General features: G+C 44.5%; 1 protein-coding gene across 6 annotated transcripts in view; it reads right to left on the bottom strand.

Moving 5' to 3' along the window:
* Window positions 1-24,959, bottom strand: part of RGS20 (regulator of G protein signaling 20) — a gene marked incomplete at its 5' end in the record, with an annotated part of 51,366 nt that overhangs the window by 19,199 nt on the left and 7,208 nt on the right. The window contains one exon of one of the 6 annotated variants that reach the window (XM_082233997.1): window positions 2,942-4,256. The exons of 2 other annotated variants lie outside the window; for them this stretch is intronic. Coding sequence is in view for 2 of the 4 variants with exons in the window: in XM_082233994.1 (XP_082090120.1) it covers window positions 1,717-1,821 (105 nt within the window). Of the gene's footprint in view, window positions 1-1,576; window positions 1,697-1,716; window positions 2,233-2,941; window positions 4,257-24,959 lie in introns of those variants that run through there. 3 more of the 6 variants (XM_082233994.1, XM_082233996.1, XM_082233995.1) reach the window with 3 other exon arrangements.

The following is a 24,959-nucleotide window of genomic DNA, read 5'->3' as shown; positions in this document are numbered from 1 at the left end:
AACCCCAAGTTGGCCACTGAGGGCATAAGCCTGACAGAGATCTGCAGCCAGTCTTGCTTCCATGATGAATGTATTTGTATGATGCATAACATTTACAAACCTATGCTTTACATTTTAGATGTACACTTTAAAGACTTAGGCAGATACCCCTCATGGCCATGATTCATATGCAAACAAGGTGTTCATATAGGACTAGTCATGTGAGAATGTCAACAGCTAAACTACCCTTCATCATTTAAGAGCCTAGATAATAGGGATGTGCAGTTAAACGAAATTATTCCTGCAATTATGAATCCACCCAGTGATTGATGTATGTAAGCCTGTCTATATGCATTACTCTGCTTAGCTTGGGGTTTTTGCGCTGCGTGTTTCTGGGTCCAAAATACTCCATATAAACTAATTTTAACAGGCAAGGAGGGGTCCCTGAGGCCTCTTTTCAAACGGCGCCCCCTGGCGTTCGGTTCCAAGGGACTTTGTCGGAAGAAGCGGGCAAAGATCTGGCTATGGGTTCGCTTACTGCTCGTCCTTTTGCTCCTTAACTTTAGAAAGGGGGCATTTAAGATCATGTGCTGGCGAAAACAAGCCTGCCATTCCCCCTTCAGCGAAAAAGCAAAGCCGAACGGGATGAAATTGACTCGGCACCAATCTAGACCGAAAGCCTTCCCGGAATGAAGCCGACAGGTAAGGCGGGAACCGGGAAGGAGGCAGTTTCCACGCGAGGGCGGAACTGCTACCAGCTGTGCAGGAAAGGAGGATGGAAAGGAAAAAGGAGACATTTGCTTTCTCAACCTTTCACGCCCGGCTAAGTATATGTGAATATACATGGACGTAACCAGGAGACTTTTCCAATCGCTTCTATTCCCAGCCCTTTTGCGCGTTCACGAGGATCGCCCGCAGACCTGACTCTCGCTCAGGCGGCTTCTCCTTTAGCCTTGAGGACAGGCTCTCTTGCGGGGCTGGATGGACGGAGAGCCCCTCCGTGACCCAGGCAGGATCCAGTCGAGTACCTGGTGTTTGGAGGACTCTTGGGTTGGTGGTCGGGTGGAAATGCCAAGTCAAGCGCCCTGGGGTCACCGAGCCTCCACCAGCCAAGCTCCCGTAGCGGGGATCCAGACTGCCTTCTACCTGGCCAGGGATATGGATCCCTCTCCATCTACCCTTTCTCATGGTAGAGCTCACTCCTAAACCGCTTTCCCCGTTCCTCAGCACCAAGGATGACAGAGCACCTGTTGCCAATGGCCATGCCCAGCAATGCTCCCCATCCCGCAGCTGCTTTCCAGTTGAGCCTCAGGAGGAGATGCCGACACGAAGCCCCCTCTCCAACCCCGGAGACACTCTACTTGGCCTGCTTCTCTTCCCGGACGGACACCCCGTCGGAAATATTACTCCACCCTGGCACCCTCCCTCCCCAGAACGGATATCTTCCTCCGGGCAGAGCCTCCAGGTCCCAAGAACCTCAAACGCCTGTGGCATGAGGCTGGGCGACTCACCTGTGAGCGCCTGACTGAAAAGCTCAGGAAGCCCACACCAGCCCAAGTGGTAGGCGAGGGAAGTCGCCCCTGCAAGCTTTACTTACCGGGGGCTTCTACCAGAAACCAGAAACACACACACACCATTCAGGCAGCTGAACCTGAGGTAGCTGAGCCCGCCCAGGCGAGCCTGAGCAGCTCCCCGTCCGGTCTCGGTGCAGAGTCCGAGGGGCTGCCGGGTACTTACAATTTCCCCTTCGATCTCCGGAGCCTGGTGCAAATCTTTACATTGCTCACATCCGTTCGCAGCGGGCTCTTCAGCCGGAGACGGCAGCTCGCCCGCCATGCGCATGCGTCTCTCTGCTTCGCCTAGGAAGCCCGGGCTGCTGGAGCGTCCACACCCCGGCTCGGTCCCCAACTTCCTTTCTTCTCAGGCACTACAATGTCCAGGTGGCCGCCTATCCTCCACCCCAGCGCCTTTCTGGTGGACGTGGAGGGGAAGACACGGACTGGAGAGGCCGGGAAACGGAGCCCGAGGACCCCAGAGAGAGACCTTCCTCGGCCAAGCAAGCGCCCGCTCGCCTCCGCTGGCGCGATTCAGCACCCTGGACAGCTCCCGGCCAAGCGCTCTCTGCAGCGCGCCGTCATTTTCCCGCCTCCCTCGCCGGCTCCCCCCTCTGCCCGCCCCCGGAGAAGCGCCCCGGCTGTTGAAAACACCACACACGGGCACGTGCCCGCGCGGATGCCAGCCCAGGCAACGGACATCTGGAGCCACAAACATCTGCAGCAAACACATTGTGAAAACAGATGGGAGGGAGGGAGGGAGGAGAGGTGGGTAGCGAAGAGGGAGGCTCCGGCTTTGCTTCGGATCTCCCTCGGGGAGGAGAAATGGAGGGGTAAACAAGGTGTTTGTGCAGGAGAGATGAAAAGACAGAGGCATTCATTTTGCCTGTCACAGCCACCCGCTCCCCTCTGACATCCTGACCGCTTTATCAGACGATCTAAACGGACGGAAGAACCCCCTTGGATACGGGCAGGGACGTCTCCTTTCACTAAACCTCATGAGGGCTTATTTTCTCTGTTAAGCAGAAGAAATAAAATGCAATGTGGAAGAAATCGCGGCATAAATTGGATCTGGAGAAAAAGCCTCGCCTACCCACCCCTCTCCCCACAGCACTCTAGGTAGGCTTAAATGCTAAACGGAACCCTTAAGAGCCTCTGTAAGGGAAACGCGCGGTCGCAAGGGAAAGTTTGCCCCAGATTTGTTTGCGGAGGCGAGGCGAGCAAAAGCGCCTTGCGAAGAGGCTGGCATGGAAGCGATCAGGTGATGCAGCTCTGCCAGGAGTCGGCTGCTGCTTTCAGGCACTGCCTTTCCTGCCTCTCTTTCCAGGGCTTCCTGGCTCGCGCTCGGAGAGGGCGAGAGAGCAGCGCTGTTCTCCCCGAAACTGAAATTGATTCGATGCATAAATAACCTGGGCGTCACTTCCTCCTGCTTCTCGGGAGCTTGAATCAGGGCTCCCTGGTTACCGGCAGAGGCGAGCGCGTTCATCAAGGCAGCCGCGGCGACCACGACAGCTCGCATCCTGTTTGGATTGGCTCGGAAACCCGAGATTCCGAGGAGGAAAAAGAGCACCGCCGCCACCAGCTTCTCGTCCCTACGGCTTCCTAGTCTCACGCCTAGCTCAGAAGCCGCGCTGCCCTTCCAGCTCTGGAAGGTCTCAAAGCTGACCCCCACCTCCCTAAATCAGCTGCTGGGACTCGGGACTTATTTACAAGCACATTTCGGATCCGGGTGTCATGATGTCATTGTTGCTCCACTCCATACACTTTCACTCCATGCCCTGAAGTTGCAACAAACCAAAAAGTGCCTCTGAGCATGCCTTTCCTCTGAGGAACACAGCCCCTGATACAAAACACGGGGGATAGTTGGGAGGCCCTTTGTGGTAGTGGAAAGGGTTAAAGCCAAGCAAAAACTTTCCTCTATAACCAGGCCTTTGGCCTTTAACTTATCTGTGTGGCCTTTTGGAAGTGGGCGGGATGCTTATACTGTATTTCTTTCTTTTCTTGGTTTCAGTCTATCTGTTTGGGTTTTTTTTCCTATTCGTTTTGTTGTTTGTAGGTCGTTTTGTAAGCCAGAAGAAAAAGAAAGACTAACAGATAATAATAATAATAATAATAATAATAATAATAATAGAGCCTGGGCTCAGTCTCAGAACCTGGTTTACTTAAGAGTCATGTGCAAAGTGGCTTTAGCTGCTCGCTGAGGCTGGCTCCTGTATTGCCTCAGTGGGGTGCTGCAGCAAATGTTGGGCTCCTGACGCTTCCTCACACCATAATTGTAACCTTGATTCTAAGTCTACGCAAGCAGGCCCCACTTCTGGATCACCCCGTTTATTCGTTTATTATTCAATAATTATAGCAAATGGATTGTGTGAACATCTCTCAAACAAATGTACATACATAGTCCCAGTTCACATTTAAGGTTATATGTAAAGGCACATAATCATCTGTTTCCACATCTCAATGTGTGAACATGCAGCCTATGCTCTGAGACTATGTGTGATACTAACAGTCAATCGTTGCAGCCAGCTCCATGCAGCCGGCAACCAGTTGAGGTCAGCGAGTGAATTCTAGACAGGCTTGAACACCATTGCTTTTCTGTTTTCGAAAACCAGCTATTAGCTCCTTCATCTTCTGGGGCTGTATACTTCTGAAGGCAAATATGTTTGAGGACAAGCAAAGGTGAAGGCTAATGAATCAGAGTGTTTCGTTCCATATGTTCTTATGGGTAAGCTTTCCTATTTAGAAACAAGTGTGTTGCCCACAACCTCCTTAAAAAGAGGGGATTGGGATGTGGATGAGCTGCTCCTATTTCCCCCAGGGGGATCCTGTTCAAGCAAGTGGTACTCACATCACTGTGCTGTTTTGAGAAAGTCTTGTGTGTCCTGAATGCTGCTTCTTTACATTTAGAGCATCTCAGGGGCTCAGAGGAGCTGCAGCTGCGTAAGGCCAGCTCTGCCAAGAGGCCTCCTAGTAAGGCGTCGAGCGGACCCAGAGCTGCCGCTTCCCTCTGGAGCAGAGTCCCTGTTCGGAAGGGTGAGATGTTAGAGAAAGGGGCAGCTGGCAGGGATGGAAGGCATGAGTGGTAGGCTAAAGGTTGAAAGTGTGGCCTGGACAAGAGAGGGAAGCTGGGAAGGAGGACAGAGAGGGATTGGAGAATCTAGGGAGTGGGGTGGAAACATGGACAGAGCGGGGAAGGAAAGAGAGAGAAATACAAAACAAAAATTACCAAGATGCCCAGCTAGCTTGATCCAAGTTGCTTGGCTTTAACAGTACAAGCCTAACCATACCTACTCCCTGCAAAAATATGAGAGGCCCCATCAGTATTGGCATTCCACAGGCTCTTGAGGACACACCTGCTTAGGCCAGCATTCCCTGAACTTGAACTTTCTGATCTAATTGTTTTTAAACTGTTTTAAATGTTGTGCTTTACACCGGCATGTTTTACTGTTTATTTTAGTTATGGATGTTTTTAATGTGTTGATGGAATTGTTTAACTGTGTATTTCAATTGTGTATGCATGGATTTTACAATTGATCTTATACTTGTAAACTGCTAAGAAGCCGTTTTGGCATGCAAGCAGCAAACATATGTCAGGATCCTCTTTCAGTTTAAGGAAGAGGGCCGGGTACTGGAATAAACTGTGTTTGTTTAAACAAGAACCATGTTAATATAAAGCATGATAATCCAGCATCAACACTTCTCCTGATCACTTCTAGGACACTTCTGCATCTTATCTTTTGCATCTCCTATTACCAGATATGGGCTTTAGAACTCAGTTGGAAATTTAGAAAAAGTCCTAAGAAAAAGAACATACAAAATGGCCAACCTCATGTATCAAAAATTATGCGACTTAATGTGCTGGCTGGCTCTGTCATTGTTGCCCTCTGCTGGGCATATGTCTGGCTTGATCTGATGGTGCCCAGGCATGTGTGCTGGTGTGACTATATTTTACTGAAAACCACCCAAAGAGTGATTCATCCAAACTATGTCGACAGAATCTCCAATCCCAGCTACAGTGCAAATGTATAGCCATCACCTCGTGTTTAAAATATTTTTTAAAAACGGAACTTGCATTCAATTGCTTCAGTTTCAGGAGACCTTAAAGATCATCTCACCCCTTGTATATCCAGACAATCACTGTTCTCTGCAAGTGAGGGCAACCTACAGATGCCATCTTATCAGGAGGTTTGCTCTCGAGTCCCCACAATGTAGAAATTGGGCATTTAGTGTTGTGGCACCTATTCTCTGAAATTTCCTCCCCTCAAATATTAGACAGGTGTCATCTCTGTTGTCTTTTCATTGCTTACTGAAGACCTTCCTCTTTCAATAAGACTTTTTAGTCAAGATCTTTCCCAGTCTGCATCTGTATTGGAATTATTTTAAATATATTTCAAATATATTTTACCACTGGTTGTTTGCCACCCTAGACTCCTTTGGGAGGACAGGAGGGCTATTAATAAATATAAAATAAAATAAAATAAAATAAAAACTATATTGATTACATTGGAGACAATGCCTGTTTTCTGCTGCCTACAACTTTAGAACTTTCCATCCAAATGTCGTTCATTTTTCAGGTATTGTACTACTCCCCTAAGTCATCAGACCTGCCACGTTTCAGGCCTGTCATGTTATCTTTTTGTGATGGAGGTCCCCATGTTATAAGCGGCTAGAAACTTGCAGTATCTTCTTAGCTTCAATTTCCTTTCAGTGAACACTTATAATGTTGACATTGTCTATCTAAATGGCCTTAAATGTGCAATCACTGTGCTACTCCCCAAAGGCATAAAATCTCACAAGTTTCATATTGTTTTATGCCTCAGATTGGAGTTTTCATTTCTTCTCATTTTTAAGAACACTCAAAGATTGCCTCTACAGATTGCATCCAGTGTGTATCAATTCACAGTGCTTCTTGGGGGCTTTCTGCAGATTTTTGAGCTAATTTGCCTGTGCTTTAGTTGGACAGTTTTAATGTCTTGTCACTTTCAGAGCACACCAAGACCCCTTCTCCATCCTACAGATTGTTCCTGGATGCAACAGTATGCATCAGTTTGATAATAAATGCATTGCAGTACCTCTTGTCAGTTTCAGGAACCAGTCCTATAAGACAGGACTTCACAAACTTTCCCTCACCACTTGAAAACTGCTGAGGATATAAGTAATAGTACACAGACCACATGAATGAAGCTCACAGAAAACTGGTGGTCCACGGACCACAGCTTGGGAGCCCCTGCTATAAAAAAGAGATGGGAGAAATGAAGGAAAATGGTTCTATCCATTTCTTACAGAAAAACAAATTGTAGCACAATCTGAACCCAAGATCCTCCAGGATGAGTGAATTTGGAGCACACAGACCTCTGGCTGGGCCAGCCAAGTCTGGGCTCAATGGGGCTATGCCAGTTAAGCCCTTCATGGCCATATACATAGGGGGGAGATCCCCATCCTTGGCTCAGCTGAGTCTCAGCCGGTCCTCACCCTCCTTGAAAGAGGGTGTTCCAGTGCTATGGTGGAAGCAACCTTATAACCACAGGATCCAAAGCTCCTTAATTCCAAGAGGTACCAAGATTGGGCACAGGGGCACCAACTCCTAGGAGCCCAGTTTGTTTGCCCCCCCCCTCTTTTTTGGGGGTGTGTGGCTCCCAAGTGTTAAAAAAAAGCAAGGGGCTATCCTGGAAAATGGCAGGACTGGGTATCTGGAATCCTGAACAGAAGCACTCCACACTGCTTTTCTTTTTTGGTTACTATTCCACTTTTGATTTCCAATTCCATGTTGATTAATATGTCATGCATAACACTTTTTGAAATATTATTCTGTTTCATAGAATTGTAGAGTTGGGAGAGTTTAAATGAAACTTTAACACATGGCATGATCAAAGTCTGTAATTTTATCAGGACAAGTTACTTGTTTGTTTATTTTGTTGTAGCAATTGTTTTCTCAAAATTTATCTTCTGTACTAGGAAAATAAATAAAAATTTAAAAAATTGATAGGGTACCTTTTAACGTTTTCAAGGCAATCAGAAATCTTCATTTTTGGGAAAGCTACATCTGTTGCTTATCTTGGAGATATTAATGGTAAATGAATCACTGTGCGCTTAAAAAAATGTGGCTAACTCCAACCTTGATTGGTTGCCTGGCTCCTAAATTGTAAACCCTTTCACTAGGAAATAGGAGCTTATAATGGAACCTGGCTTTATTTGAAGCTGAGAATTGGCAATCTGATGAAGAGTTTTGTATTATAAGAGTCTTAATAATATTCCTCCATAAACAAGAGGAAATATGCATTTGCAGGTGATTGTAACGAAGAGCTTCCCCTTCTCTTTATTGTGCTTTTAAGGAGAATAAGAAGGTTCCATTATGGTTGCCATTCTAGGCACACTTAGGAGGAAGTAAACAGCACCGAAGAGAAGCAAAAAGGCATAGAAAAGGGCTGCATTTATACACTTAGGCTACAATGCTAAGCGCCAGGGGGATGGGGAACCAGAGGTGCTTGAACTGCCTTATCCAGCAACAATTCCCATCCCATTTAGAACTTAGAACCAAGGAAGTGGCCTTATACTGAGCCAGACCATTAGTCCATAGTGGTGGTTCACCAGCAGTCCTAGCCCTTCCTGGACATGCTGGACATTGAGCCTGGGGCCTTCTGCATGCAAAACAGATGCCACAACCCTTCCCCAAAGGGATAGAATTTTATTATGTCAGATACAAGGATGGTGCAGTTTTCTCCCTCATTTGGAGGCAGACTGAGAGACTGGGAAGACCTTTGGATCCATGCCATGCTCTGGTACACGTCAATCCACTCCCTGGTACCACTTTTGTGGCTGTACTATCTATGTTGGATTTCTGGCATCAGTAGGGCAAGAGCCACAGAGGGGGTGGGGAGGGGGCACCTGAAACCAAATCTCCATCTTTGAGGTTGGACCCTCTTTCTCTGCTATTGGGAGAGGAAATTGTCAGATATAGCTATGGAGTCACCTTCACAACACAGGAGATGCTACAACCTACTTGGATGGGGATAGGGCTGCGGCAGGGCAGGGTGGCTCCAAGGGAAGGGCAACATGGACACCCCAGCCGTCAATCCAGCACTTTCACTGGTGTGCCGGTGAACTGCCCTCCCTGCCCTCTCCAGGTAAGCTGTAGCGAGCCCTGTGTTGGGAAGGTAGCTCCATGGCTCTGATCCACCACTCTGGCTGCTACTGCTGTAGGCCATAGGGCTGTAGGGTTGCAAAGCTACTTTCTGGAGGCCCCAGCTTTCTGGTAGTTCAAGACAGCCCTCCAAAAGGTACCTCTTCACAGAACACATAATGTATGGAATTTACTGCAAAAGGATGTCTGATGGCTACTTGCTTATGTGGCTTTAACAGAGATTAAACAAGTTCATGGGAGACAGAGCCATAGCTATGAGAACCTCTAGGTTCAGAACCAGTATGCTATGGAATAATAGCTACTAAGGAGCAAAAATGAGGCAAGGCTATTGTCTCTACACCTTGCAGACTTCCCAGAAGCACTTTGTTGGCCTCTGTAGAGAGCAGGGTGCTGGACCTTTGCTCTGATCCAGCCAGGCTCATGTTCATTGAAAAAATGAAGCCATTATTTGTTATATTTATCTTTTTAATATCACCTGTTTCCTATTTGCTTTTAAAGCACACACACATATAATGCCTTTAGGTCTCTGAGCACTATATAGGCCCCCAAAGTGCTTACTTTTAATCCGTGTTTCCAAAGTCCATATACTGCTGAATGCAGCAGCAGTTAACAACAATTCAGTAAGATTTACTCTCCTGTCCTTTCCTGCTCCTTATAACCTTTTGTGCTTAAAAAGAAGAAGAAGGTATAATACATCCAGTATATATAAAATGGGCATCAGGACAAAAAAGTACACCCTGAAAAAGAATCGTACAAAAACATGGAAAACAAAATCGTTAACTATAGCAAAACTATGATAAGGGTACCTACAACTAATACTAGTGGCAGAGCAAAAAAGGGGGGGGGAGTTTGAAGAGCACAAGGTCTAAATAAGTTTAATAATTCTTCTAAATGAATAACCCACTTGGCTAGAACAAGGCGATCCATGGTGTGAGTGTTGATATAAGTTAAGAGTGAGTGTGTGTGTGTGTGTGTGTGAGAGAGAGAGAGAGAGAGAGAGAGAGGTACCCATATGGTCACAAAATATTGTGGCATGGCAGAACCCTTGGTGCCTTTAAATTTATGAGTTAGCATCTTCAAGGAAACTGTATTTTTATACCACATGCCCATTATAATGGTCAAGGAACCTTCCAGCCCTGAGTTATAGTTAAATGGGCTGTGATTAGGAGGAATATAATTAAAGGTTTGATTAGTAGGGTGTTTTTGTCTCCTTCAAATATGGAGAGCAGACATAACTTTGGCTCTTTAACTGCCTGTTTACCAATTATGGATGTAATTTTCTCCATCCTTCAACCCCAGAAAACAGAAACAAAATGACAGCCCCAGAACATAAGCCGATAAGCACTTTTATCTGGGCAGTCTCACCAACAGCAGTTAGATCCTCGACCCAATATATGAGCCAGCCTGGCCAGTGTGTGAGATCACAGATGCACCACTTTGAGAGAGTTCTGCGTATTGGCAAAAACTGAGAAGGGCTTGGTAGACCAGACCCCCCCCCCCGCCATAAAGCTGGCCTAGAGTTTCCCCCAGGTCTTCCACCCACACCACCTTCAAACTGTCAAATGAGGGGAACTGGCTTCTCAAAAGCAATTGATAAAAAACAGAAGCCAGCTTCTTATGAGTTTTAATGTCTACATGAACCCGCTGGGTTCATGTTCAACCCATACTAGGACTCAATTTCTTGACTTTAAGAAAGCCGACTTCATAAAACTTAGGGAAGTGCTGGGTGAGATCCCATGGACAGCAATACTAAAAGGAAAGGGAGTTCATGATGGCTGGGAGTTTGTTAAGAGGGAGATAGTAAAAGCACAACGACAGGCAATACCAATGAGACGGAAATGTGGAAGGTGCCTAAAGAAGCCAGGGTGGCTATCTAAAGAACTTTTAACTGAATTAAGATTAAAAAAGGATGTGTACAAAAAATGGAAAAGGGGGGAAACCACCAAAGAGGAATTCAAACAAATAGCCAGCACGTGTAGACACAAAGTCAGAAAAGCTAAAGCACAGAATGAACTCAGGCTTGCTAGAGAGGTTAAAAGCAACAAAAAAGGCTTTTATGGGTATGTTCGTAGCAAAAGGAAGAACAAAGAAACAGTGGGGTCACTCAGAGGAGAAGATGGTGAAATGCAAACAGGGGACACAGAAAGGGCTGAACTCCTCAATGCCTTCTTTGCCTCAGTCTTCTCCGATAAAGAAAACAATGCCCGACCTGAAGAATTTGGAGCAAATGATTCAGCAAAGGAAACACAGCCCAGAATAACTAAGGAGATAGTACAAGAATATTTGGCTAGTTTAGATGTATTCAAGTCTCCAGGGCCAGATGAACTGCATCCAAGAGTATTAAAAGAACTGGCAGATGTGATCTCAGAACCACTGGCAGTCATCTTTGAGAATTCCTGGAGAACAGGCGAAGTCCCGGCAGACTGGAGGAGGGCAAATGTTGTCCCTATTTTCAAAAAGGGGAAAAGAGAGGACCCAAATAATTACCGCCCAGTCAGTCTGACATCAATACCAGGGAAGATTCTGGAACAGATCATTAAGCAAACAGTCTGTGAGCACCTAGAAAGGAATGCTGTGATCACCAATAGTCAGCATGGATTTCTGAAAAATAAGTCATGTCAGACTAACCTGATCTCGTTTTTTGACAGAATTACAAGCCTGGTAGATGAAGGGAACGCAGTGGATGTAGCCTACCTTGATTTCAGCAAGGCATTTGACAAGGTGCCCCATGATATTCTTGTAAAGAAGCTGGTAAAATGCGGTCTTGACTATGCTACCACTCAGTGGATTTGTAACTGGCTGACTGCCCGAACCCAAAGGGTGCTCATCAATGGTTCCTCTTCATCCTGGAGAAGAGTGACTAGTGGGGTGCCACAGGGTTCTGTCTTGGGCCCGGTCTTATTCAACATCTTTATCAACGACTTGGATGATGGACTCAAGGGCATCCTGATCAAATTTGCAGATGACACCAAACTGGGAGGGGTGGCTAACACCCCAGAGGACAGGATCACACTTCAAAACGACCTTGACAGATTAGAGAACTGGGCCAAAACAAACAAGATGAATTTTAACAGGGAGAAATGTAAAGTATTGCACTTGGGCAAAAAAAATGAGAGGCACAAATACAAGATGGGTGACACCTGGCTTGAGAGCAGTACATGTGAAAAGGATCTAGGAGTCTTGGTTGACCACAAACTTGACATGAGCCAACAGTGTGACGCGGCAGCTAAAAAAGCCAATGCAATTCTGGGCTGCATCAATAGGAGTATAGCATCTAGATCAAGGGAAGTAATAGTGCCACTGTATTCTGCTCTGGTCAGACCACACCTGGAGTACTGTGTCCAGTTCTGGGCACCACAATTCAAGAAGGACACTGACAAACTGGAACGTGTCCAGAGGAGGGCAACCAAAATGGTCAAAGGCCTGGAAACGATGCCTTATGAGGAACGGCTAAGGGAGCTGGGCATGTTTAGCCTGGAGAAGAGGAGGTTAAGGGGTGATATGATAGCCATGTTCAAATATATAAAAGGATGTCACATAGAGGAGGGAGAAAGGTTGTTTTCTGCTGCTCCAGAGAAGCGGACACGGAGCAATGGATCCAAACTACAAGAAAGAAGATTCCACCTAAACATTCGGAAGAACTTCCTGACAGTAAGAGCTGTTCGACAGTGGAATTTGCTGCCAAGGAGTGTGGTGGAGTCTCCTACTTTGGAGGTCTTTAAGCAGAGGCTTGACAACCATATGTCAGGAGTGCTCTGATGGTGTTTCCTGCTTGGCAGGGGGTTGGACTCGATGGCCCTTGTGGTCTCTTCCAACTCTATGATTCTATGTCTTCCGACAGTAGGGCACACATTAGCAGAGTAAACAAAACATCAGCAGAAGCCAGGCCTGGGGAGGGGGCACTAAAGCTACTTTATTATTTACAGTTCACAACAAAAGGGAACATGTCTCCTCTCCTTCTTGCTCTCAGAGAGAACGGAACAACAGCAGTACGAAAATGGAACAGTGAAAGGCAAAACATCCATTCTTGTGCTCCAACAGCTAGTGTTAGAATGTACAGACATGTGATGGTTAACAGTCCCACATATCTGAGGTGCAGTGGGGGAATAGAAACCTAACACTTACTTCTTGTAGTGAGGGAACCACCAAAAGGCCCTCAGAGCTGAACCTCAGTGTCCAGGCTGAGCAATGGGGATGGAGATGCTCCTTCAGGTATACTGGGCCGAGGCCATTTAGGGCTTTAAAGGTCAGCACCAATGCTTTGAATTGTGCTCGGAAACGTACTGGGAACCAATGTAGGTCCTTCAGACAGCAGAGTGAATACTCATCAAGTAGCCAACATCTAATCTCCCTACAAACCATTCAAGATCAAAGCTCAATAAATAGATGTCTAAAAAAGCCCTGAGTATAAAAACCCTCCTGACTGGGAAATGCAATTGAAAAACAGAAGATTCTGTCTACTACTTACCACCTGGGGCAGTGAGGTGGGATCACATAGCCAGTGAACTACCAGGCCCAGTTCAAGGTATCTTGCATAAATCAGTACTATCTCTGTGAATGCTGAATGGGAATAGGCTGCACACAGAAGACACAGTAGCCACTTAATACCTTAGTGTGTGGTAACTACAATTGTTGAGAGGTGCCTTCTGACTGTAGCCTCCAACACCTGAGGTTATTCCTGCATTGCATTATTCCAGCCCTACAGTGCTATGATTCTATGACCAACCTCATGTAATTGCTAAGTATTCAGGAAAGCTTGGTAAAGCTCAGAGTACAGCCTAGGGCAGAGACTATGGTATCTACATCCACCATAAGGCATTAAGCAGTTACTATATAGTGGGTAGGCAAATGTTTCCACATTAATGCCCAAATCAGGGTCCAACAAATCAAGCTGAGGTTGGCTCAGAGCAGCCACACTTACATATTTAAAATCTGGAGTTGTATTGTTTGTACTGAACTAGGAAAATGTAAGCTTTGATGTTGCTAATTTTTATTTGTTTACCCTACTTTTCAGCCTGTGAAAAAGCTCCTAGAATGCTTTAGAATGATCAGTAATAACACTTTCCCTACCTTCATGCTTATAACTGAAAAGAAATGATGCAAAAGGAAAAGGGATTGTGATCTGAGGTTCCCTGGCTGATGGCAGAGGCCAGAGTATGTTGTCTTCCGTGTAGTACCTCTCCACCATTTTGAAGAGGTCCCAGTATCAGCAAATATGAGAGAAACCTAATTTAATCCTATTGTGACCTTCCCCCATTGTTTAACACAATTATCTGTGTTCTGAGGAACTTCAGACTAACCTTCAGTTCTGCACAGAGGTTAGTGACCCCAGAGGGAGGGCTGCATGTTTATTAAGCACTTGTATAGAGCAAGTTCCGACCTAAAGGAAGCAATTGATGAGGCTTCACAGAACCATCCACTTTCCTTCCTGGCAGCTCACGGCCTTAAACAGTACCACTATGATTTCAATGGTCCAATTAGCAAGCTGTTCTTTCCTAGCATATCACTTTGAGCTTGACCCTAAGCAAGAAGCAAATAACATCTGTCTTGGTTGAGATCAAGCTCCTTGAGGGATTTTGTATGGATTAGCTTGGCTGCCTCCCCCGCACAAAGATCAATATGTGAGTCAGCCATGTGCCTGAATACCAGCAGTGTTTTTTGAGACTCAACTTTTAATCTGCTTGCCGGGTTATTAGAATCTATATAGGAGGCAGCTGTAACAGACTCTCCTACAGCCATTCCACCCAGAGACCTCACCAGAGTGCTCAAATGCTTTACAGAGACAGTGCTCAGTCTATCTGACTGTAGAGAACAATCTTCTATGTGAAGAGTTTAAGAAAAAATGTCCATAAGCAGGGAGAGCAGAATCTTTGAAGTTGCATTTCAATAGTTAGCACCCGGACAAGTAGACGGAGCAGGCACACAGGTTACCTGATCACACCCAGGGCTTACCCACACTTCCTTCCTCTCATCCCTGCTGCTTTCCCTTGGGGAAAACTGCTCCTTAGTGCTCAATTGGAGCAAACGGCAATTCAAACTTTCTCCAGATTGACATTTGCTCTGATTTAGCACTGAAGAGCGAGTTTTACCAGGAAAGGACCAGGACAACAGGAAAACTACTTCGACCCATGCTTTCTATGCACCAGACAAGCAGAAGTGTGGACAAGCCCTCACAGTCTTCTCCCCAATGATGAGATGGATTTTTAATTTCAGCAGTGATTTCTCAATCTGCAGCTATGCGTGTCAGTTAGCACCTGCAAATTTATGCAAATGTGTAGCCTCATCTGTTTGTGATATGCAAGTGGCTGCCCTAAATAAAACCCATATAATCTTGTGATTAAATTTAAGCAGTATGGTTTTTTCTAGAAAAATAGGTGCCGAAACTCACCATGAACACCTCCCTCATTCTCTTAGAATAGCAATGGCACCCACCTGAGAGGTGCTGGAACTGAGTTCCAGCTGTTAAAAAAAAGCCTTGATTTTAGGTGACCAGCAGTTAGGGTTTAGCCATATCATCACATTTCCTTCGTTCTTCTCTTATAGGGATTCATTTTTGCCCTATAAGAATGCACACTATAGCCAATCACCAGAGCTTCCCCTTTTGCTACAACAACACACTGCAGAAATACATCCCATCAAGTACTGCCCACTAGTTTGGACAGGTCAGGAAACATAAATATAGATATTGGGGGAATACAATTGAAAGTGCTCGTGCATTGACGAAAGCGCACACAGGAAAAAATTGTCGCCGTATGCACTGATGCCCTTGTGTGGATACAGCATCTGTGGGACTTAGTTCTAAGCAAATGTATTTATGTTTGAAATACAGGTGCTCAAAAGCAGGGAGGGGACTATTTGTGTTTTCAGGCGTAAGGCTCAAAGCAGTTCTTCCTCTAGTCAGTTTGGAGTATAAATGTTCCATTAGCTGGAATGCTGATTTGCATTGAAAATTGCTCCCTTCTGATCCTCTTCCACTTATGAATATGATCAGGTGCTCACACAGATGACTTGAGAAGTCCCAAAGGCAGTACAAACCCTGCATACGAAAATGCTCCAGGGCAGGAAACATTTCTGCTATTGTCTTTGCCATAGTGATTCTGCTTACTTTGACGATGCCTACAGTGACACCTGCTGGAGTATTTTAATTCAGTAATACAAAATTTCCCACTGACTTCAGATTATCATTTGGAAAAATCTTACCCCAACCTGTGTGACCAAAGGACCTGATAGATATGTGCTGCACACATGGTATTTTGGGGGCTGTAAGGAGTGGCAAGTTCAGGGGGGAAACCATAGCTCAATGGTAGAGCATCTGCTAAAATGAAGGGGAAATGCCATTTTATCAGCATCTTCAGCGGAAACCATTTCTCTCTCCCAGTGCTGCTCTTTGAAGCCCTGAAAACTGGATGTTCAAAGAGCAGCACAGCGCTGCTTGCCAAAGGGTCTTCAAAGTCCTAATCATTGGGGTTGTCAAATTTGACCCAACAGATGTTTTGAGATAAAGATCTGGCCCACTGACCAGGGAAGGTTCCCTGCCCTGCCTTATTTCAAGATTTGCCAACTTTTTGGGTCAAATGTGCCATGTTACATTCAAACTATTGGAGAGTGCATCTCTATTGCACACTATCTTGAGTTGCCAGTTCAAGATTTTGAGGGGCCCAAGGGCAAGTTGCCCACAGTGGGCACCTCTCTTCCTCACTGCTACCCCGTAATTACTCATCTTGCAAATGCCTGTTCTTATGTGGTCAGAATGACACCACCCATGCCCAAGAAAAAGCTATTAACAGGTTTGTGGGAACCGCAAGATGTGAAGAATTAGAGAAATTGTTTAGGAGAACGAACCAATGCGAGGTCCAAAAATGCTGCAGCCTAATGAGGACTGAGTATGCTCAGTGGGCATGAAATGTTAATTGACTGTACAGGAGGGGAAAGCGGTAAATAGGGAGAAGAACAGGGAATGGAGTATCCTGAGGGGGACGTTGCCAGCTGTCTGGAGCCAGCCCTGAACAGTGGCATTCTACACTGCAAATCTCAGCTGCCAGAATTGCAATAGCTACTTCTTCAATGCACATACATTAAGCTCATAAGATATGAGTCCTTTCCCAGAAATGCTGCTCTTGGCATTCCTTGTGATGCTTAATTTCAGTTTCAAGACAAACTTTTCAGTAGATGTTTCAACAGCTATAAAGTAAATTAACGGAACAATACTTTTAAGTCTTTAATCCAACATCATTTAGTCAACAGGATGTTCCAGAAAGACTCATTTCTCCCTTCCTTATTTCTCCTTAAGGTTAGTGATGAGTTTCTCTCCTTCTTTCCTTACTAGTTAAAATGAATAAGGAATTTCTGACATGTGAAAATCTGGTATGCCTCAGCAACATGAACTCCAAACAGGCATTAGTCATATGCACATTAAACTGTACTTTCAGAGGGAATGAACTGAAAATTAAAATGCATAAGACAATGTCGTAATTAGGTACATGATAGCTCTGTCTGTTCTGTAAACAGAATATTTTCCAGCTTCCAGGAAATTCATTTAAACTAAAAGTTGTTTTTGTTGTGGTTAGAAGTGGTATAATTGAATTGCAAACACAGAACCTCATTCTGGTTGTAATTTCAAGTGGTACCTTCTATTTATTTTTTTAAGATGCCCTGCTTTTAAAAAAAACACTCCCCCACCTACAAAATGGCTTATATAAGTAGAAAATGACAAATCTGATAATGCAAAAATAGTTTTAAAAAACAAAATAAATGAAACCGATTAAAAGCACATAAGCATGAAAGCCAAAGGATATAAAATGAGGACAGTAGAGCTCAATTATAAAATGTCTTCTGGAATTAATAAAAGGGGTTTCAACACCTGCCTAACAGCACGAAGAGGAATTAGTTTGGTGGATGAACCACAATCCCTGCCCCGTGAGAGAATTTGAAACGTATCTACAGAATCATCACCAATAAGGCCCTTTCCAAATAACTGCCTTCTTTGTCACTGCTGGCCACTGACATTACCTGGCCATCCAGGGACAAAGTGAGGTACAGGAACCCCCAAATGAACTTGATACTTCAGGGAAGAATACAATCCCAATCAAAATTAATTGCAAACCTCCACCAAGAGCAGAAGAACCTTCAATTGTTTGTCTTCCAGACACCCATTCAGAATTTCCAGTTCTTCTCTAGGGTTAGATGATTAATACTAAAAGGTTAAGAGTTGAGTGTCATCAACCTACTGGTGACACTTAAACCCAAATCCCCAAATGACATAGAATCATAGAATCATAGAATCATAGAGTTGGAAGAGACCACAAGGGCCATCGAGTCCAACCCCCTGCCAAGCAGGAAACACCATCAGAGCACTCCTGACATATGGTTGTCAAGCCTCTGCTTAAAGACCTCCAAAGTAGGAGACTCCACCACACTTCTTGGCAGCAAATTCCACTGTCAAACAGCTCTTACTGTCAGGAAGTTCTTCCTAATGTTTAGGTGGAATCTTCTTTCTTGTAGTTTGAATCCATTGCTCTGTGTCCGCTTCTCTGGAGCAGCAGAAAACAACCTTTCTCCCTCCTCTATGTGACATCCTTTTATATATTTGAACATGGCTATCATATCACCCCTTAACTTCCTTTTCTCCAGGCTAAACATGCCCAGCTCCCTTAGCCGTTCCTCATAAGGCATCATTTCCAGGCCTTTGACCATTTTGGTTGCCCTCCTCTGGACACGTTCCAGTTTGTCAGTGTCCTTCTTGAACTGTGGTGCCCAGAACTGGACACAGTACTCCAGGTGAGGTCTGACCAGAGCAGAATACAGTGGCACTATTACTTCCCTTGATCTAGATGCTATACTCCTATTGATGCAGCCCAGAATTGCATTGGCTTTTTTAGCTGCCGCGTCACACTGTTGGCTCATGTCAAGTTTGTGGTCAACCAAGACTCCTAGATCCTTTTCACATGTACTGCTCTCAAGCCAGGTGTCACCCATCTTGTATTTGTGCCTCTCAATTTTTTTGCCCAAGTGCAATACTTTACATTTCTCCCTGTTAAAATTCATCTTGTTTGTTTTGGCCCAGTTCTCTAATCTGTCAAGGTCATTTTGAAGTGTGATCCTGTCCTCTGGGGTGTTAGCCACCCCTCCCAGTTTGGTGTCATCTGCAAATTTGATCAGGATGCCCTTGAGTCCATCATCCAAGTCGTTGATAAAGATGTTGAATAAGACCGGGCCCAAGACAGAACCCTGTGGCACCCCACTAGTCACTCTTCTCCAGGATGAAGAGGAACCATTGATGAGCACCCTTTGGGTTCGGGCAGTCAGCCAGTTACAAATCCACTGAGTGGTAGCATAGTCAAGACCGCATTTTACCAGCTTCTTTACAAGAATATCATGGGGCACCTTGTCAAATGCCTTGCTGAAATCAAGGTAGGCTACATCCACTGCGTTCCCTTCATCTACCAGGCTTGTAATTCTGTCAAAAAACGAGATCAGGTTAGTCTGACATGACTTATTTTTCAGAAATCCATGCTGACTATTGGTGATCACAGCATTCCTTTCTAGGTGCTCACAGACTGTTTGCTTAATGATCTGCTCCAGAATCTTCCCTGGTATTGATGTCAGACTGACTGGGCGGTAATTATTTGGGTCCTCTCTTTCCCCCTTTTTGAAAATAGGGACAACATTTGCCCTCCTCCAGTCTGCCGGGACTTCGCCTGTTCTCCAGGAATTCTCAAAGATGACTGCCAGTGGTTCTGAGATCATATCTGCCAGTTCTTTTAATACTCTTGGATGCAGTTCATCTGGCCCTGGAGACTTGAATACATCTAAACTAGCCAAGTATTCTTGTACTATCTCGTTAGTTATTCTGGGCTGTGTTTCCTCTGCTGAATCATTTGCTCCAAATTCTTCGGGTCGGGCATTGTTTTCTTTATCGGAGAAGACTGAGGCAAAGAAGGCATTGAGGAGTTCAGCCCTTTCTGTGTCCCCTGTTTGCATTTCACCATCTTCTCCTCTGAGTGACCCCACTGTTTCTTTGTTCTTCCTTTTGCTACGAACATACCCATAAAAGCCTTTTTTGTTGCTTTTAACCTCTCTAGCAAGCCTGAGTTCATTCTGTGCTTTAGCTTTTCTGACTTTGTGTCTACACGTGCTGGCTATTTGTTTGAATTCCTCTTTGGTGGTTTCCCCCCTTTTCCATTTTTGTACACATCCTTTTTTAATCTTAACTCATCGGTCACGGTGTCCAGTCGGAAAGGAGACAGATGATTTCTCTGGACAGCACGCAGGAGGGAGAACCAGGCAAGCATGCATAATGGTATTTGGCTGGACACCCACCCTCCGGTTTGGACTGTATCCTGACAATAAGGTTAAAGAGAACCAGACAGAGGGTCTTCTTGGTAGTGGCGCCCGCACTGTGGAAAGCCCTCCTATCAGATGTCAAGGAAATAAACAACTATCTGACTTTTAGAAGACATCTGAAGGTAGCCCTGTATCAGGAAATTTTTAATTTCTGATGTTCTTACATTTTTTCATATGCTGTAAGGCGCCCAGAGTGGCTGGGGAAATCCAGCCAGATGGGTGGAGTATTAATAATAATAATAATAATAATAATAATAATAATAATCTGATGTGTTTTCGTGGAGGGTAGTTGACATTGCTTTAAAGCAAGCATTAACCCACCCTTGCCAGTGCATTTTCTTGTCACTTTCTCTATCTCAAAAAAGGTCTGATATTTTGGGGAAGTGGGTTTGTTGTGCAAGAGCTCCAAATCAACTTTCTTTGCGCAACCTAAATTTGTTGGGATGTGACTGAATTCCACCGCAAAATAGTGACAATCTGGAAGTACCCTAGTCCCCCCCACCTCTTGAAGGTGCTGGGATTATCAGCAGTCTGATATATAGACAGGCTATAGCACTGGAAATTAAATTCTGTGCAGGAAAAAACACCATGATATATATTTGGCCATACTGTCATACGCATAATGGAGAGAGGCAATTTCCTTTATATTGGAGTCCACATACTTGTATTTGTTCCCTAAAAGCAAAGGGGAACATTATGTTCTCCTGCCTCCCATCAACTCCTGCAAAGTCCCAAAAGGAAACCTTCAATAGAAAATATTGGCTGCGATACCAAGGAACAACGCTGAGCCAAGCAAAACTGCATTGCTGGGGATGCAGAATATGGCGACACATGACCAACCCTGATATCTTTAAAATGAGGCTAGCAATGACTGTGAATCATGACAGACACATACTATCTGAACTCCAGTGAAAGGGATTTGAGCTGGCCCCACAACTGTGGAATTCAATCCTTTTGAAGATTACACAGGCCCTTTCTATGGTAGTTTTTAAGCAGGCCCTGAAGACCTCCCTCTTCTTATACATGCAGGTCCCACTATCCAACCACAAGACATTCTAAGGAAATTGTTTGTTAGGTTAAGGTAAAGGTAAAGGTACCCCTGACCATTAGGTCCAGTCACAGACGACTCTGGGGTTGTGGCGCTCATCTCGCTCTATAGGCCGAGGGAGCCGGCGTTTGTCTGCATACAGCTTCCAGGTCATGTGGCCAGCATGACTAAGCTGCTTCTGGACAACCAGAGCAGTGCACGGAAATGCCGTTTACCTTCCCGCCAGAGTGGTACCTATTTATCTACTTGCACTTGATGTGCTTTCAAACTACTAGGTGGGCAGGAGCTGGGGCCAAACAACAGGAACTCACCCCGTCACAGGGATTCGAATCACTGACCTTCTGATCGGCAAGCCCTAGGCTCTGTGGTTTAGACCACAGCGCCACTTGCGTCCCATGTTTGTTAGGTTAGTATTTGCATAATGAGTTGACAATTCCCCTTGATTCCTATGGGGAAATTTCTAATCTGTTTCTGACCATGGAATTTTGACCTGAAAATGATGGGGAAAAACTAGGAAAACCCTCTGAAACCTTGTGAAAGGCAAACGAAGAAAGGAAAAATGCTTTCTTATTTGTCTGATCTCTCCCCTCTCCCCTCATGGTTTCTGGCAAAACAGCTGCTGTAGACCAGCAAAACACAAAAATGAAGGTTTGTTTAAAGCTGCTGGTTTGTTTACACAGGTCTGGCTGTTTGGATATCTGAATCTGCAGTATTTATAGTGAGGTTTGGGTACTAATTTCTCTTGCTTGAATAAGTGAAATTTCATATAACAAGCATCGGGATAGAGGGACCTGCTTGTAAATCATTTAACTAATAAATGAATGCATCAAAAGCTCCAGAATCAGAGGCAGCATTCTGAATGCCAGTTGTTGGGAATAAGAAAAGGAGAAGCCAGTTCCCATAGACATCTGGCTGGTCCCATAGACATATGGACAACAGGATGCTGGGCTAGACAGGTTGTTGGTCTGATCCAGTGGGGATCCTCTTATTGCCACTTGCTGCCTTTCCCCCAACACTTAACTGCTGGCTTCTAATTTCCTCTTGTCAGCAGGAGTAGGAAGATTTAGCTGTTTCATGTACCATATTTAGAAGCCATGTTCCATTTAGGGCAAGTGGAAACTATAAGGCTGCCACTTCCCCCTGCCTTTAACACTTAACAGACGCATGACCACTAGCCATTCAGTAAGAGCAGTCTTCAGTGCATCTCCTTGCCAGGAAACACAGAACCTCAGTCAGTGTGGGAGGAGAGATCTCAATAATAGGTACAATCCACAGCTGAACACTTGCACAATTTCTATTTATTTCAATGAGGGTCTGCAGGAAGAGATTCCATCGGCTCTGGCCGCAGACATTCCTGGGCTGGGATAGCTTGACCATAGCAGTCCAGGCCCTGGTAATTTCATGAGTGGAATGCTGCCATGCACTCTCTGTGGGGCTCCCCTTGTGGCTGGTGCAGAAGCTGCAGTTAGTGCAGAATGCTGCAGCGTGATTGGTGTGACAGCATTTTAAAACTTCTGTTCAAAGACCTGCATCAGCTGCTGATCTGCTATAACGTATTCTGATTAGCATATAGAACCTGATCAGCTTGGGCCCAGTATACTTGGGGAATCATCTTACCCAGGCTTCCTCAACCTTGGACCTCCAGTTGTTTTTGGCCTACAACTCCCATGATCCCTAGCTAGCAGTACCAGTGATCAGGGATGATGGGAATTGTAGTCCCAAGACATCTGGAGGGCCGAGGTTGAGGAAGCCTGATCTTACCCCTATTTGACTGCTTTCATCTGCAGAGCTAGCACTTTTTAAAGTGCCATGTTCATTTGGTATCTGTGAGGAGTCCATCTTTACTGTAGCAGCACATGTGCTCTGAACTTCCTGGTCTATGAACACTGAGCAGGAATTGTCCTTCTATTGTTTTAGACCCCAGCTATAATGTTTTTATTTCAGCCAACTTGTTCAAACTTTTAATTCAGTTATGTAGACTTTTTTTTAAAACCTTTTTTGATTGTATTTGTTTATTGTTGAGAATTTGTATATTACTGATGCATTGCTGAATACCATAGCTGTCAACTTTCCCCTTTGTTTAAGGAAAATTCCCTTATTCCGAATAGGATTCCTCACAAGAAAAGGGAAATGTTGACAGCTATGCTGAATACAGAGGAGAGTCCAAAATGATTCAGGACACAATCTAATGTTAAGTTCAGCTGACAAAGAGGTTATAGAATACTATGCTGGAGTGCCAGCTATATTGCCATTGTGACAGATATGTTCAAACTGTTTAAATATTGTGATTTAATTGTAATCCACTCTGGGACCTTAGGTTGAAGGGCAGGTTAATAATAGCAATAATATGGTGGCAACGTGTGCAAAATACACTAGGTGTATTTGTAGCAAAGCTACATGAGGGAATAGTTGAAATGGGGAGTGGGGCAGAGTTGTGGGGAAGACATGGGCAGCACAGGGTGAAGCACCATTATTAGCCTGTCTGCAATGTATACATCTCAGATTAACCATGGCTTATGTTTTCAAATGATATGGAAGCTGGTCTGAGGGTGAACACATAAAACAGTAGTACAAGCCACATATGAATTGTTGGTAATATCATAGGTAAAGTACTTTGCTTCAAACACCAGCAGTGGTAATGCACTGAATGGCAATGTGCACACAGCCTAAGGCAAAACCAGGAACCTTGGGCAAGGATGAAAGGGTTGATTCAGAGTCTGTATTCTAGGGCCACAGTTAACGACAGTGGGCTCCCTTGAGTGAACCTGTTATAGAAAGATAGAATATGCACTACTGTACAAATAATAATGTAGCAGCAAAACACCTGAACAATATGAAATGGTTCACATTCAAGGCATTCATCAGTTATCTATAGAGAAAATTATCAAATTCTGCTTTCAATCTCACTTAAAATAAACTCAGAAGAGAAAAGCAAAATGCAACAAGAAGTCACTTACACTGTAAAATTATAAACAGAAAAAAATGGAAGTGTGTGGTATTTATTCCCCAAACTATAGCCTGGCATATAATAAATGCAAAACAGAAATGCCAAAATAATACTGGATTGTTCTTTCATAGACTGTGATAATAAACTCTGCTTAGTATGAATTAGGCCAAACAAAGCAACAAAGCTATTTTAACTGACCTATTTTAACCTCACCAGCATTTGCAAATAAAAGCTAGATGTAACCGACTCAAAGAGCTAAACTAAGTCTCATGATGAATATTTTAAAAGGTCTTTAAATGTCACCTAGTAAGGCTTAAAATATTTCTTTAGCAATTTAGATTTTTAAATTTACCTAATGAAAGGATAAAAATCCTTCTGTTTACGTAGGGATTTAAAGCTATTGATCCAGCTACTCTATCTCTGTGGGTAAAATACTAAGATGGAGAAGAAAAAGGGAAATGGAGTCTGGGGAAGGCAGAATAAGTCCAATAGGAACCTGGCCAAGGGGTCAGTACCAGAGAGGATTAACCTAGAAACTAATAAAGTAAAGTCAGTATCGGATAGCAAAAAACGAGGTTAGGATTAAGTAAAATAAACTAGAAACAAAAACAATTTCAGGCTGCTAGAATCCAAGTCCGGGAGTCTTGGTAGGATTTGAAACCTAGACTGTCAAGTAGACAATAGGCAGTTAATGTCCTGTGGAAATATTAGAAAGCAACAGGAAGAGGCTTCAGGATCTGATACAGGCTTAGAGTGTCCTAAAGCGGAAGGAAGGAAGTAGGTTATAAGGTGAAGCAAGGGCAGTGTATGTTTACATGGACAGAGAATTACTGCAGGAACATCACTACAGCCCAGACATTCTGTACTACTTCCTTGCCTCACCTCTTCCGCACTCATAAAACAAAATAATTCAACTGGATTGATTGATTTCAATGTGGCAAATTAGCT

Source organism: Podarcis vaucheri (assembly GCF_965113315.1).
Source record: "Podarcis vaucheri genome assembly, chromosome: 8".
NCBI lineage: Eukaryota > Metazoa > Chordata > Lepidosauria > Squamata > Lacertidae > Podarcis > Podarcis vaucheri.
The sequence above is the reverse complement of the archived record's forward strand: the minus strand, read 5'-3'. Positions and strand labels throughout refer to the sequence as shown.